General features: G+C 39.5%; 1 protein-coding gene across 6 annotated transcripts in view; it reads left to right on the top strand.

The window, feature by feature from the left end:
- Positions 1 to 13,822, top strand: part of ZFR (zinc finger RNA binding protein) — an 87,592-nt gene that overhangs the window by 63,560 nt on the left and 10,210 nt on the right. For 4 of the 6 annotated variants that reach the window (XM_078004643.1, XM_015139793.3, XM_078004642.1 and 1 more), the window contains 2 exons: positions 105 to 202; positions 1,062 to 1,157. In XM_078004643.1, coding sequence (XP_077860769.1) covers positions 105 to 202; positions 1,062 to 1,157 — 194 coding nt within the window. The remainder of the gene's footprint in view (positions 1 to 104; positions 203 to 1,061; positions 1,158 to 13,822) is intronic. The other 2 variants (XR_001445231.3, XR_013418292.1) reach the window with 1 other exon arrangement.

Raw genomic sequence — 13,822 nt, 5'->3', positions numbered from 1 at the left:
TCTCAAATGGCTCATGTGACACTGATGCTACCTTAAGGAAGTGTCTTGCTCACCTGGTCAAACACCCATTCCTCACTGCATTTTGCCAATTCAATCCATTTTAGATGTAACCTCGGGTATGGTGAAAGACCCACCGGACGTCTTGGACAGGCAAAAATGCCTTGACGCTCTGGCTGCTCTACGCCACGCTAAGTGGTTCCAGGTTCGGAACATCATTTTACTTTTTTCTTGTAGCCTTATGAGAGAGTAGTTCAGTACAACATGTTTAACTGTGCTTAAACATTTCAAAAGACTGCCCAAGCGATACTATTTTAAATACCAGAAAATATGTTAACATAGAAAGCTGGGTATGATGATCTGCATATTGCAGTTATTATTAATTTGACAATGAACCTAGGTTTGGGGAATGTTTTGTAGTTGGGGTTTTTTTATTTTTTATTTTTAGTGGCTATATTTAAAGTTGACTTGTTTAGGAACATCACATGTTTGTGTATATATATTATATTCCATAAGGCTGCAGATTAACTTTGCTTTAAATAATGGAATATGTGTTTAAAGCTTTGTGTATAGTTTTAAGATTTTTTTCCCCCTCTTTCTCTAAGTTAATAAGTGTAGGGAGTGAAAGGTGAGGAAGCAGCTGTTTGGTTTAGTGACTTTGCAGTCATGCAAAGGCACAGAAGGGAAACCAAACAGATTTCCTTAACCTTTCAGTCCCTAGACAAACTTTTTAGCTCTTTACTTTTTCTTTTATTTCTCATGTAGGCAGACTTTTTTTTTTTTAAGTTTACTGTTTTAAATGAACACAGGTCAAGGTTCACAGGGGATCAAGAAATATTATTCTTGTATAATCTGTTTACTTTGACCTAAATACCAGCTTTTAAATACTAACCCTGGCATAAAATACTGCTGTAAATGGCAGCTCATTGAACCCAATTTTAAGTGTGATTGTTTTTCTTTTTATCTGAGCTTCCATTGAACGGTGGTATTTTAACTTTTTTTCATCAAGGGATATATTCAGTATTTCTAAGATTAATTCAATTGGTTTTTGTGTTGCTCTCAAGGCTAGAGCTAATGGTCTGCAGTCCTGTGTGATTATCATACGCATTCTTCGAGACCTCTGTCAGCGAGTTCCAACTTGGTCTGATTTTCCAAGCTGGGTAAGTAGTATGTAACTGTATAGTATAAAAACATAGGAAATAATTCTGCAGTTTTTATCCTCTCAGTTTACATATGATTATCAGCCTTATTTGCATTTACTAAATATAGTTTTTCTCTTCGGATGAAAAGTCCTGGGGGAGTCTTAGAATGTTTAATTTTCCCAAATGTGATAAAGATTTTCATTGATGCTTCTTTTTGTGTTTTTTTTTTCTTTTTGCTGTTTTCACAGTATTTTTTTAAAATATTACAGCATTTATTAGTTGGTTTTTACATATAATACACAAATGTATAAAGAAGACTGAGGCCGGGCGCGGTGGCTCAAGCCTGTAATCCCAGCACTTTGGGAGGCCGAGGCGGGCGGATCACAAGGTCAGGAGATCGAGACCACAGTGAAACCCCGTCTCTACTGAAAATACAAAAAATTAGCCGGGCGCGGTGGCGGGCGCCTGTAGTCCCAGCTACTCAGGAGGCTGAGGCAGGAGAATGGCGGGAACCCGGGAGGCGGAGCTTGCAGTGAGCCGAGATCGCGCCACTGCACTCCAGCCTGGGCAACAGCGTGAGACTCCGTCTCAAAAAAAAAAAAAAAAAGACTGAAAAACTTAATCATCTTATGCAGGGACATTTTTTAAAATAGTTTATGTGGTTGGGAACTGTAAAAATTCAGAAATATATATAATTCAAAAATAATACAAAAAAATAGGAAATTCAGTAACACAGAAAGCTACAAAATAACCAAAAACCTTATTTAAAGGCAGATTATCTTAATCTCCTGTGATTTCTTCTAGGAGAAAAAAATTATACCTATTACAGTATATATTTCTGTCCTTATGTACACTACCTTTAGAAACTCTGATTCCTGAAGAGCAAGAATTCAGATAGGGATTAATTTAAAAAAAAAAAAAAAAAAAAACCTATTGACTCCATAGTTGAATTAATGAGAGTGAATAGGCAAGATTACCCTTAGTTCTCTCTCTTTTTTTTTTTTAATCTCTTTTAACACAAGCATGGCCTTGCTATCACAGTTTAAAACTGTAGTTTAAAACTTTTAACAAAGCTCATCTTAGAGTTCTTTGAAAAGGCAGTCACATCTACTACATTCTTTCTATGGACATGCCATACTCTATGGACATGCCATATTTTATTTAACTTATATTCATTTGATAGACATTTGGGTTTACAATCTTTTGCTATTAAATCCTTATTATACCTCATTGTATATATTGTCAAGCTTTTGAGGGCAAAATAAATTGCTAGGGCTGAAATTTCAAGGTCAAAGAACATGTACTAATTCTTCACCAGAAGGTTGGGTCATTGAAAATTTCAAAAAACTATTAGACTGATTATATTCTTTACACTCTCATAGGTCTGGGATATTATCACACTTCTTAGTTAACAATATGATAGGCAAAATATGGTGTTCACCAAGCACAGTGGCACACGCCTGTAATCCCAACACTTTGGGAGGCCGAGTCGGGTGGATCACTGAGGTCAGGAGTTCAAGACTAGCCTGACCAACATAGTGAAACCCCATCTCTACTAATAATACAATTAGCTGGGCATGGTGGCGGGTGCCTGTAATCCCAGCTACTCGGGAGGCTGAGGCAAGAGAATTGCTTGAACTCAAAGGGCAGAGGTTGCAGTGAGCCGAGGTCGCACCACTGCACTCCAGCCTGGGAGACAGAGTGAGACTCTGTCTCAAAAAAAAAAACTAATTTAAAAACTATGGATAGATAGATCAAAGATCAACCAGTTGTGGTCTAGTGGCTCATGCTTGTAATCCCATTATTTGAGAGGCCTGAGGCAGGAGGATCACTTGAGTCCAGGAGTTGGAGACCAGCCTGGACAACAGGGTAAAACCCTTTCTCTAGAAAAGATGCAGAAATTAGCCAGGCATGGTGGCATGTGCTTGTGGTTTCAGCTACTGGAGAGACTGAAGTGGGAAGATCTGTTGAGCCCAGGTCAAGTCTACAGTGAGCCGTGACTGTGTGAGGGCACTCCAGCCTGGGTGACAGAATGAGACCTTATCTCTTTTTTTTTTTTCTTTGAGACATATCTACAAATGATATTTTGCCTTTCCAATACTTTTTTTTCTATTTTAATTAAAAAATAATTCTAGAGTAACAAATACGGAATAAAAGAAATACTGCTTGACATGTATGGTATGTTCCTGATTGTACTGAAAATGTTCTGGTCTATAAAGTATATTAAGCATAACGGTATATAGCCTTTTATTTGAGATATTTACTTGTCATGTTGAATTATCAGTCTTTTTCCAGTTTAAGTAAGTTTTGAATCAGTAAAGGAAGTTGAACTTTTATCACACAATTTTTTAAGTCTTATTAACATGAATGTATAGTTTTTCTCCTTCAACCTGTTAATACTGTGTAAATAGATTTCTTCATATTGAGCTACCTTTGCATTCTGGGAATGAGTCTTCATACATACGAGAAAAGTGTTTTAGTTTGTTTAGGAATTTCTCAGTGACATGAAATAAATATTTTAGGTTTTGTCTCTGTGCTCTTTGTCAAATTTAGAAGCAGTGATCATTAACTCTGTAAAAATAATTTAGAAGCTTTTCTTTAAACCCTGAAGCAGTTTTAGTAGCATCAAAACTTTGTTTCTTGAAAGTTTATAAAAATTGATATGACATCATCACTTCCCAATTCCTTTTAAGGGAATAGTGTTTTCTCAATTTATTCTATTGTAATTAGTCTCTCTCTTGTGGTTAATTTTGGCAATTTATATTTCCCTTTAAAAAATCAACCCATTCAATAGAGTTACACTATTTTAGGATTTTTTTAAATGTTTTTGCATCTTTATTCTTTCTCTCTCTCTCTCTCTCTCTCTGGTTTGTTTTTGTTTTTTTGTTTGTTTTTTGCTTGTTTGCTTTTAATTCTTCTTTGTGTCATTGATTAGACTAGCCAGTAAAGCATTTGCCAGATGGGAGCAAAATTACAATGTGGGTGTTTTAGTATTTAGGTGTTTTGGCCGGGCGCGGTGGCTCAAGCCTGTAATCCCAGCACTTTGGGAGGCCGAGACGGGCGGATCACGAGGTCAGGAGATCGAGACCATCCTGGCTAACACAGTGAAACCCCGTCTCTACTAAAAATACAAAAAAAACTTAGCCGGGCAAGGTGGCAGGCGCCTGTAGTCCCAGCTACTCGGGAGGCTGAGGCAGGAGAATGGCGTGAACCCGGGAGGCGGAGCTTGCAGTGAGCTGAGATCCGGCCACTGCACTCCAGCCTGGGTGACAGAGCTAGACTCCGTCTCAAAAAAAAAAAAAAAAAGTATTTAGGTGTTTGGAATTTATTCGATTCTTAATAGATTTTAAATACAGTAATTTGTAGGCATTGTATAGCTTCAATTTTATTTATTTATTTATTTATTTTATTTATTTTTGAAATGGAGTCTCTCGCTCTGTACCCCAGCCTGGAGTACAGCGGTGCTTTCTTGGCTCAATGCAACCTCCACCTCCTGGGTTCAAGCGATTCTCCTGCCTCAGCCTCCCACATAGCTGGGATTACAGGCATGCACCACCACGCCTGGCTGATGGTATTTTTAGTAGAGACGAGGTTTCACCATGTTGGCCAGGGTAGTCTAGAACTCCTGACCTCGAGTGATCCGCCCGCCTCAGCCTCCCAAGGTGCTGGGATTACAGGCGTGAGCCACCGCGCCTGTCCCAAATTTTAAAAATGTATGGAAATACAAGCATTGTACGTCATCATCCTGCTTCCTGCTTTCTTAGACTTTGGTTCCCTCTACCCACCCAGGGTGGTCCTTGAAGCTATCTCTGTTGTTGTAAGTCCACGTTTTGTTACTTGTATGAATAGACTCTCAAGACCACTGCGTCTGGGCCACTCTTGCAGTCTGGATTTTCAGCACTGCAGATTGGTCCTACCCAGGCCTTCTTTGAGTCACCCATGCACTTCACGAGGTGTTTTCTTCTTTGAGGGTGGAAAGCCATAAGAACTGAGAAGAAAAGAGAATGCACAGGTCAAAGGAATTGAAGGAGCATTGACCATGGCAGGGGAAATGATTGTGAAGAAAGTCAAAAGTGAAAAAAGCTGCTGGCTGATCTTTGAAATCATTTACATATAACAACAAATACATTAGTATTTTGGTACTTTTTAAAAACACCAAAATGTCAGTATTTTGACATTTAAAATTCGCTCCTCGTATTATATTCTTTAGGCAGTGAGTGCTTTATCTGTTTTACTGCTTTTTTGTCTCCTCAAAATCAGCTCTATTGTAATCCTCATTAATAATTTATTACTTTATGAGTTTATCTTTCTATATTTATTTTCCTCAGGATTTTCTGTTTTTATTTTACAAACTTCTTGAGTTGGATGCTTGATTCACTGATGTGTTCTGTAGTTATAGAGGTTTTAAAGCTGCAATTTAAAGATGAACACAAAGTTTTGGCTGTATAGGTAATGCTTTGTAATTTGTTTTCATACTATCTTTAAGCCAACAGTAGTTTTGAGGGAATTTTATTTTCCCACCCTCTCCCTGAGACAGAGTATTGCTCTGTCTCCCATGCTGGAGTGCAGTGGCTCGACCTCAGCTCACTGCAGCCTCCACTTGCTGGGTTCAAACAATTCTCCTGTCTTAGCATCCTGAGTAGCTGGGATTACAGGCATGCGCCACCACACCCGGCTAATTTTTGTATTTTTTAAGTAGAGACGGGGTTTCACCATGTTGGCCAGGCTGGTCTTGAACTCCTCACTGCATGATCTGCCTGCCTCAGCCTCCCAAAGTGCTGGGATTACAGGCGTGAGCCACGGCGCCCAGCCCAGGGAATTTTTATATTCTGCTTGGTTGAAGGAGGTTTGCTTTTGTTTTTGTAAATAATATCTAGTTTTTATGGCATTGTGATTCAAGAAATGTAGTCTGCTATTTGCAATTTTTTTAATTTAACGTGTTTTTTTGTTGCCTAATATATGTTCAATTTTTATAAACTATGGTTATTTAAGAGATCTGCTCTCAACAAGGTATAATGTATACCTCTTAATTTTTGAACTTCTTCAGTCATTTTGTTCCTTTTTTTTTTTTTTTTTTTTTTTTTTTGAGACCGAGTCTCACTGTGTCACCCAGACTAGAGTACAGTGGTACGATCTCAACTCACTGCAACCTCCATCTCCTGGGTTCAAGCGATTTTCCTGCCTCAGCCTTTCGAGTAGCTGGGATTACAAGGGCGCACCACCATGTCTAGATAATTTTTGTATTTTTAGTAGAGACGGGGTTTCACCATGTTGGCCAGGTTGGTCTCAAACTCTTGACTTCAAGTGATCTGCTCCCCTCAGCCTCCCAAAGTGCTTGGATTATAGGTGTGAGCCACTGTGCCCAGCCCTCAACTTCTTACTGAGTAAGCTGAGGGTGAGGAAGGAAGGTTGTTGTTGCTGTCTCCAGTGGCAGAGATGGAAGATAACACCCGTGTAAGTGGATCTGTGCAGTTCAAACTCAAGGGTCACCAAATAGAGTCCCACATATCTCCTGCCGTCACACATAACAACAGCCTCCCCGACACTAAAGTAGTATGTTTGTTACAATTAATGAACCTACATTGACCTGTGACTATCACCCAGAGTCCCTACAGAATAGATTTTTATCTCTAGTTTTCATGCTACGTTCCACACAAGTACAAAGATGTCATGCAAATCTGTTCTCACCTTTTTTGATAACTCTTCTTTTCCTTCCCCTGTGAGAGATGATTGGATGATGGCTTATGAAAAGGAGTAGGATTTGGCTACCCGCAGCCTTGTTAGTAAATGTAGGCTGTACTCTCCTGTGTCTTTATCAGATAATACTGTGGCACTCCAAATGTGATGGATTTTATTGCCACCCCTTCAGTTTCAAGTTTCAACCCAAGAATGGACTCCTAGAGCTTTTGTCTTTGCAGGATTTGCTCCATTTGTTTCCTGAACCTATTTTACCATTTCCTTTCACTAACAATTTATATTCCCCGGAACCAAGAGAGCATTTGGGTGTGTGAAGTTAATTTGAGGTTCTATGAAGTTGTTTTTTTTTTCCTACCTCTTACTCCTTTGGAAGATCTTACCTTTATTTTTTCTTTAATCTGCATTTAGCCAAACGCATTTATTATTGGAAATAATTAGATGTGAATAATTACCATTTTTCTGCTCTTTCCTGATTTCTTCTGTTCTTTCCTGGTTTTCAACGTCTTCAGGATAGCAAATTCTAGTGTTTTTCTTTTCTCTGCTGAGAGAGAAGATGGTCAGATGGAGTTTTTACTTTTAGGAAAATTTCTTCTGGAACTGCTTATAATGTGATTCATTTTACCTTTCTCCAAATTGAAAGTGATTGGTGAAATTTTGGGGATTTGTTGAATCAGCTGTCATCCCCACCCTCATCTCTCTGGAGAGCCAAGTTAGAGAGTTGCCTAAGCAGGGTAAACACTCTGTTCTTCAGGAATGTTCTCTGTCACTGGCCTTTTCCTCTGTTTGATTCAAGCTATTACGTTTTTTCTTGAAAGGCAGTAGTATGTATATTGTATCATTTGTTTTTGAGACAGGGTCCCACTCTGTCACCTAAACTGGAGTGCAGTGGAGCAACCCTGGCTCACTGCAACTTTGAACTCCTGGGCTTAAGCATTCCTTCTGCCTGAACATTCCTAGTGCCTGTGACGACAGGCACATGCCACCACACCTGACTAATGTCTTTATTTTTAGTAGAGATGAGATCTCACTATGTTGCCCCATCTGGTCTTGAACTCCCGGGCTCAAGCAATCTTCTCACCACGGTCTTCCAAAGTGCTGGGATTATAGGCATGAGCCACCATGCCTGGCCCTAATATATTTCTTTTTTTTTTTTTTTTTTTTTGAGACGGAGTCTCGCTCTGTCGCCCAGGCTGGAGTGCAGTGGCCAGGTCTCAGCTCACTGCAAGCTCCGCCTCCTGGGTTTACGCCATTCTCCTGCCTCAGCCTCCCGAGTAGCTGGGACTACAGGCACCCGCCACCTTGCCTGGCTAGTTTTTTGTATTTTTTTTAGTAGAGACGGGGTTTCACTGTGTTAGCCAGGATGGTCTCGATCTCCTGACCTCGTGATCCGCCCATCTCGGCCTCCCAAAGTGCTGGGATTACAGGCTTGAGCCACCGCGCCCGGCCTCCTAATATATTTCTTAATCATGTTTTGAAGGCAAGAGATCTTCAGGTTGGGTCTGTGCTATTGCCATAAACAGTAGTAACTTTTTTTCTTTTATCAAATAAATTTGAAATTCTTATGAACTGTATTGTGTTTAATTTTATTTAGCATTCAGATTACTTACTTTGAACAAATCCTTAAGTAACAATACCTGCTTTTGTGGCCTTTCCTTTACCACTGCAATGAGGATTGAAAATGGTGTTCTGCCTTCAAATTAGTTGTTCTTTTGTCATGAATCCATGGTGATAAAATAAAGAAAATATAGGTAGAGTTCTGTTGTAATGTTGCTCTGACATCAGAATTGCCGTGTGCTATCTAAACCTTTACAATAGTATAATTGCAGTAACTTACAAAAGGCATGTAATTTTTAAAAGGTTTATTACAGGCCTAGCACAATGGCTCCTACCTGTAATCCCAGCACTTTAGGAAGCTGAGGTGGGAAGGTCACTTGAGGCCAGGAGTTCAAAACCAGCCTTATTTGTATAGCAAGACCCTATGTCTACAAAAGACAAACTTAAAAATTAGCCGGATGAGATGGCGCATACCTGTAGTCCCAGCTACTCAGGAGACTGAGGTCAGAGAATCACTTGAGCCCAGGAGTTTGAGGCTGCAGTGAACTATGATTGCACCACTGCACTTCAGCCTGGGTGGGAGGGCAAAACCATGTTTGTGTGTCTGTCTGTCTGTCTCTTTCTCTCTCTCTCTCTCTCCCTCCCACCCCCCTCTGCCCCCCACCCCCTCTCCCTCCTCCCTCCCTCTCTCTTACACACAACACACACACACACACAATGTTTATTATATATTTTATTTCTAAACAGTGTCTTATGATGAGTGTTTCAGCAAAAAAATCTGTTATTGAGGTGGGCACAGTGGCCCATGCCTGTAGTTCCAGGTACTCAAGAGACTGAGGCAAGAGGATCTTTTGAGGCCAGCCTGGGCACATAGCGAGACCCTATCTCAAAAAAAAACCAAATCTGCCACAGTATTGATGAACGTTGAAAACAGTATGCTAAGTGCAAGAATCCAGGCACACAAAAGGTCCCATGTTGCGTGATTCCATGTATATGAAATATCAAGAATATATAAATCCATAGAGACAAGTTGCTTAATGGGTAAGGGGGTTTACTTTGGGGTAATGGAAATGTTTTGGAACTTGATATGCACAACATAGTATAATAATGCTGCTGAATTATTCACTTTAAAATGTTTAATGTTATCTTTTTTGAGACAGGGTTTCACTCTGTCACTCGGGCTGGAGTGCAGTGGCATGATCACGACTAACTGCACCCTCGACTTCCCAGGCTTAAGTGATCCTCCTAACTCAGCCTCCCACGTGCATAGGACTATAGGTGCATGCTACCATGCCTGGTTAGATTTTTTTTTAAATTTTTTGTAGAGGTAAGGTCTCACTATGTTGCCCAGCCTGGTCTGAAACCCCTGGATCCAAGGGATCCTCCCAACTTGGCCTCCAGAAGTGTTGGGTTTATAGGTGTAAGCCACCATGCTTGACCAGTTTTTTTGTTTTTTGTTTTAAGAATGATATATCAAATGTAAAGGAATCATTCTCAAAGAAAGGTGGAGAAAACTGCTGTAATTATTCTTCCTGCCCAAATACCAGTTGAAATACATTAACATTTTTTTCACATATTTTACTGGCTTTCAGAGGTATTTGTAAGTAATACAGATTTTAGTGGTGGTGGTTTGTACTAATAGTTCTCCTGGCTGTTGCTGATAGAACCAACAAAGAGTTCTAAAATGATAGGACACTGACATCGCAGGACAAAGAACAAACAGTCTCAGCTTACAAAAAAATCCGCAAACGGCACATGAACTAACTCAGCCTTTAGATAACCCCTAACAAAAATCATCTATTTAACCGTATGCACACCCCCAAATCACTAAAAGCTGTAAGTAAACCTTTTCCCTGTAAGACGTGACCATTTTTATTAAGACTTTCATATATTTCACCATATAAAATAAAGTGCTGTGAGTAAATATATTACAAAAATGCAACAACCTGCAGATGGGCTTACAAATCAAAGTCTGTTGTGCATATATCAATAGTGATCCATGTCAACTGGACTATGTAAGTGGCTTTTGTATATACAATTGCCTATTGTTATGGTATTCATAAAATCCTATTTTAAGAGCATAAACATCTTAATTTGTACAATGGGAATGATAGTCATATCTACCTTCAGAATGTGATAATAATGATTAGAATTGGTTAATATTTGTGAAGACTTAGAGCATCACTTAGCGAGGATAAGCACTCAGTAAGTGGTAGCTATAATGAAGAGGATAACTGCTACTACTATTATTCAGCCAGAACTCCTAGTGCTAGTGATTGTTTCTAGTTTGTTACAAATTAAGAGCTGGGCAGAATATTTTTTTGTGCTTTCGTTATGTAGTAGTAGCCCTATTGTAAATCTTAGTACTGCCATTGCTGGGCTAATTAATGTGTATCTTTGAAAATTTTGTGGCCAGGTGCAGTGGCTCACACCTGTAATCTTAGCACTTGGGGAGACTGAGGTGGGCAGATGACCTGAGGTCGAGAGTTTGAGACCAGCCTGACCAACATGGAGAAACTCCTATGTCTACTAAAAATACAAAATTAGCCGGGCGTGTGGTGGCTTATTCCTGTAATCCCAGCTACTTGGGAGGTGGAGGCAGGAGAATCGCTTGAACCGGGGAGGTGGAGGTTGCCGTGAGCTGAGATTGCGCCATTGCAGCCTGGACAACAAGAGTGAAACTCCGTCTCTTGTTGGGGGAAAAAAAAGTTTTGGTACAGTTTGTCACTTGCGCTTTAAAGGAAAATTTTACTGGTTTACACTCCCACCAATGAAAGTGCCTGTGTTACTGAAATCTCATCAAGTGGCTTTTTTGTGTTTTTAGTAGGGACAGGGTTTTGCCATGTTGGGCAGGCTGGTCTCAAACTCCTGACCCCAGGTGATCTGCCCACCTTGACCTCCCAGAGTGCTGGGATTACAGGCGTGAGCCACCACACGCAGCCGGCTGCAGTGAATTATAATCACACCACTGCATTCCAGTCTAGGAAACAGAGTAAGACCCTGTCTCTCAAAAAATAAATAAAAAGCAAATATTACAGTGGAGTGCAGTGGCGTTCACTTGTAGTCTCAGCTACTGGGGAAACCGAGGTAGGATTACTTGAGCCCAGGAGTTCACGCTCAGCTGCAGTGTGCTATGATCGTGCCTGCGAATAACTACTGCACTCCATCCTGGGCAACGTAGCAAGAATGTGTCTGTAAAAAAAAAATTAAAAAATTTTTTAAAGCAAATATTATAATCCTTGATTTTTTGAATCATTTAATATGGGGATCTTTTTCTATCTCCAGTTATAATAAATCTTAATAAGTTACTATCTTATATAATTATAGCTACCAAGACCCTTTACATTACAACCTGAAGTGTTGTAATCCTTAATTTGATTCTATTTATTTCTGATATTATCTTTTTACTTTTGAATTATATTCTTCCATTTTCATTGCTCTTTTAACTATAGATATCTGCTTGGAGAACAGCTATGTTCTTTAGAAAATTAATATGTTTTAATTGCTTACTTCACAGCAAATGGTGTCAGAGACAGGTAGTTTACTTAGTTTTATTGTGTGTGTTTAAGTATATTGACTTTTGTGTTCCATGAATAATTCATTTCTTGACTTTTAATTAATTTCTGCTTTTACCTGCTGATATAAATCAGAAATGCCTCATTCTTAAAAGTCAGTCAATAAACAGATTTTGAAAAAGCTTTGAGTCACTTGAAACACATTTTTATGTCTTGACATACCTGAACTGTAGCTGATTATTTAATCTTCACTTTTCTCATAACATTTGCTAAAAGTACTCAGTAAAAATTTGAAGCATTTATCGAAAGTTGCGTATTTTATGACTTCAATTTTGTGTTTTAATCACAACATCAGTATTTTGCTAATTATTACTCTTGGTTTATCACTGAATTGTCAGGATTAATTCTCATATTCTTTCCAAAATCATTCCATGTCATAATCATTTACTAAGTATTTACAAAATTCTGGCTACTTGTACTAGGCAGGTGGATTCAAGATGAGTAACACTGACCTTATCCTCAAGGGTCACAGTCCTTTTGCATCTTAAAATATTCCATACATAGGCCGGGCGCGGTGGCTCATGCGTGTAATCCCAGCACTTTGGGAGTCCAAAGCGGGTGGATCACGAGGTCAGGAGATTGAGACCGTCCTGGCTAACACGGTGAAACCCTGTCTCTACTGAAAATACAAAAAAATTAGCCGGGCGTGGTGGCGGGCTCCTGTAGTCCCAGCTACTTGGGAGGCTGAGGCAGGAGAATGGCTTGAACCTGGGAGGCGGAGCTTACAGTGAGCCAAGATGGCGCCACTGCACTCCAGCCTGGGCGACAGAGCGAGACTCCCTCTCAAAAAAAATATTGCATACACATGCACATTCCATACATATACATAGAGTTTTCTACATGACTGAAGCTTGTCCCTTAAAATATTAAAACTTCACCTTAAAATGAAAATCCATAAAAAATGAAAAATGTCTTGAGGGTCTGTGTGCTGTGATGCCTGTAATCCCAAGGCTTTGGGAGGCCAAGGCAGTTGGTTTACATGAGTCCAGGAATCCAAAACCAGTCTGGACAGCATTGTGAGACTCCATCTCTGCATAAATTAGGCATGGTGGCTGCACCTATTGTCCCAGTCGTACAGTGGCACGACAACAGCTCACTGCAGCCTCAAGCTCTTGGGCTCAAGAGATCCTGAGTTGAGGTGGGAGGATCACTTGAACCCAAGAGCTTGAGGCTGCAGTGAGCCATGGTCCTGTCACTTCATTCTAGCCTGGGTGACAGAACAAGACCCTTTCTCAAAACAAAAAAGAATCTTGAACATCTTCCTGCTTTCTTCAATGGAATAAACTGAGCTGTCTTAACTTTTTAAATTGTGACTTACATTTATCATTATTAATATCCATTATTTTCAGGTTTTTTCCAGTCATGCTGGAAGCTATCATTTATTTTTCATAACTGTTAATGTGTACTGTTTCTTCACATTGTCATCTCTTGAAAGGTAAAGAGTCTAAGAAATGGCCTTGGAGTGAATAGGTTGACATAGTTTTTGCCTCTGATAAGTCCATGAGCTTTTTTCGTGTGTAGCCAAAAGTATGGATTCTCATTCTCACTAATGTCTTTTCAGCTTTCATTATCATCTTAAGGATTTCATAGTGGTTCCAAACTAGTTTCTTTGAATTACTGTTAGTAGTCTTATTTAAACTTTAAGTAAAAGCTACAACATGGATAAACCTTAAATATTATGCTAAGTGAGAGAAGTCAAACACAAAGCCACGTATTACATGGTTCCACTTGTATAAAACGTCCAGAGTAGGCAAATCTGTATAAACTGGAAGCGATTTAGGGGTTGCCAAGGGCTAGAAGAAAGGGAGAATGGAGAATGACTACTAGTGGGTATGTGGTTTCTTTTGGAGATCATGA

Source organism: Macaca mulatta, chromosome 6 (genome assembly GCF_049350105.2).
Source record: "Macaca mulatta isolate MMU2019108-1 chromosome 6, T2T-MMU8v2.0, whole genome shotgun sequence".
Lineage (NCBI taxonomy): Eukaryota > Metazoa > Chordata > Mammalia > Primates > Cercopithecidae > Macaca > Macaca mulatta.
The sequence above is the reverse complement of the archived record's forward strand: the minus strand, read 5'-3'. Positions and strand labels throughout refer to the sequence as shown.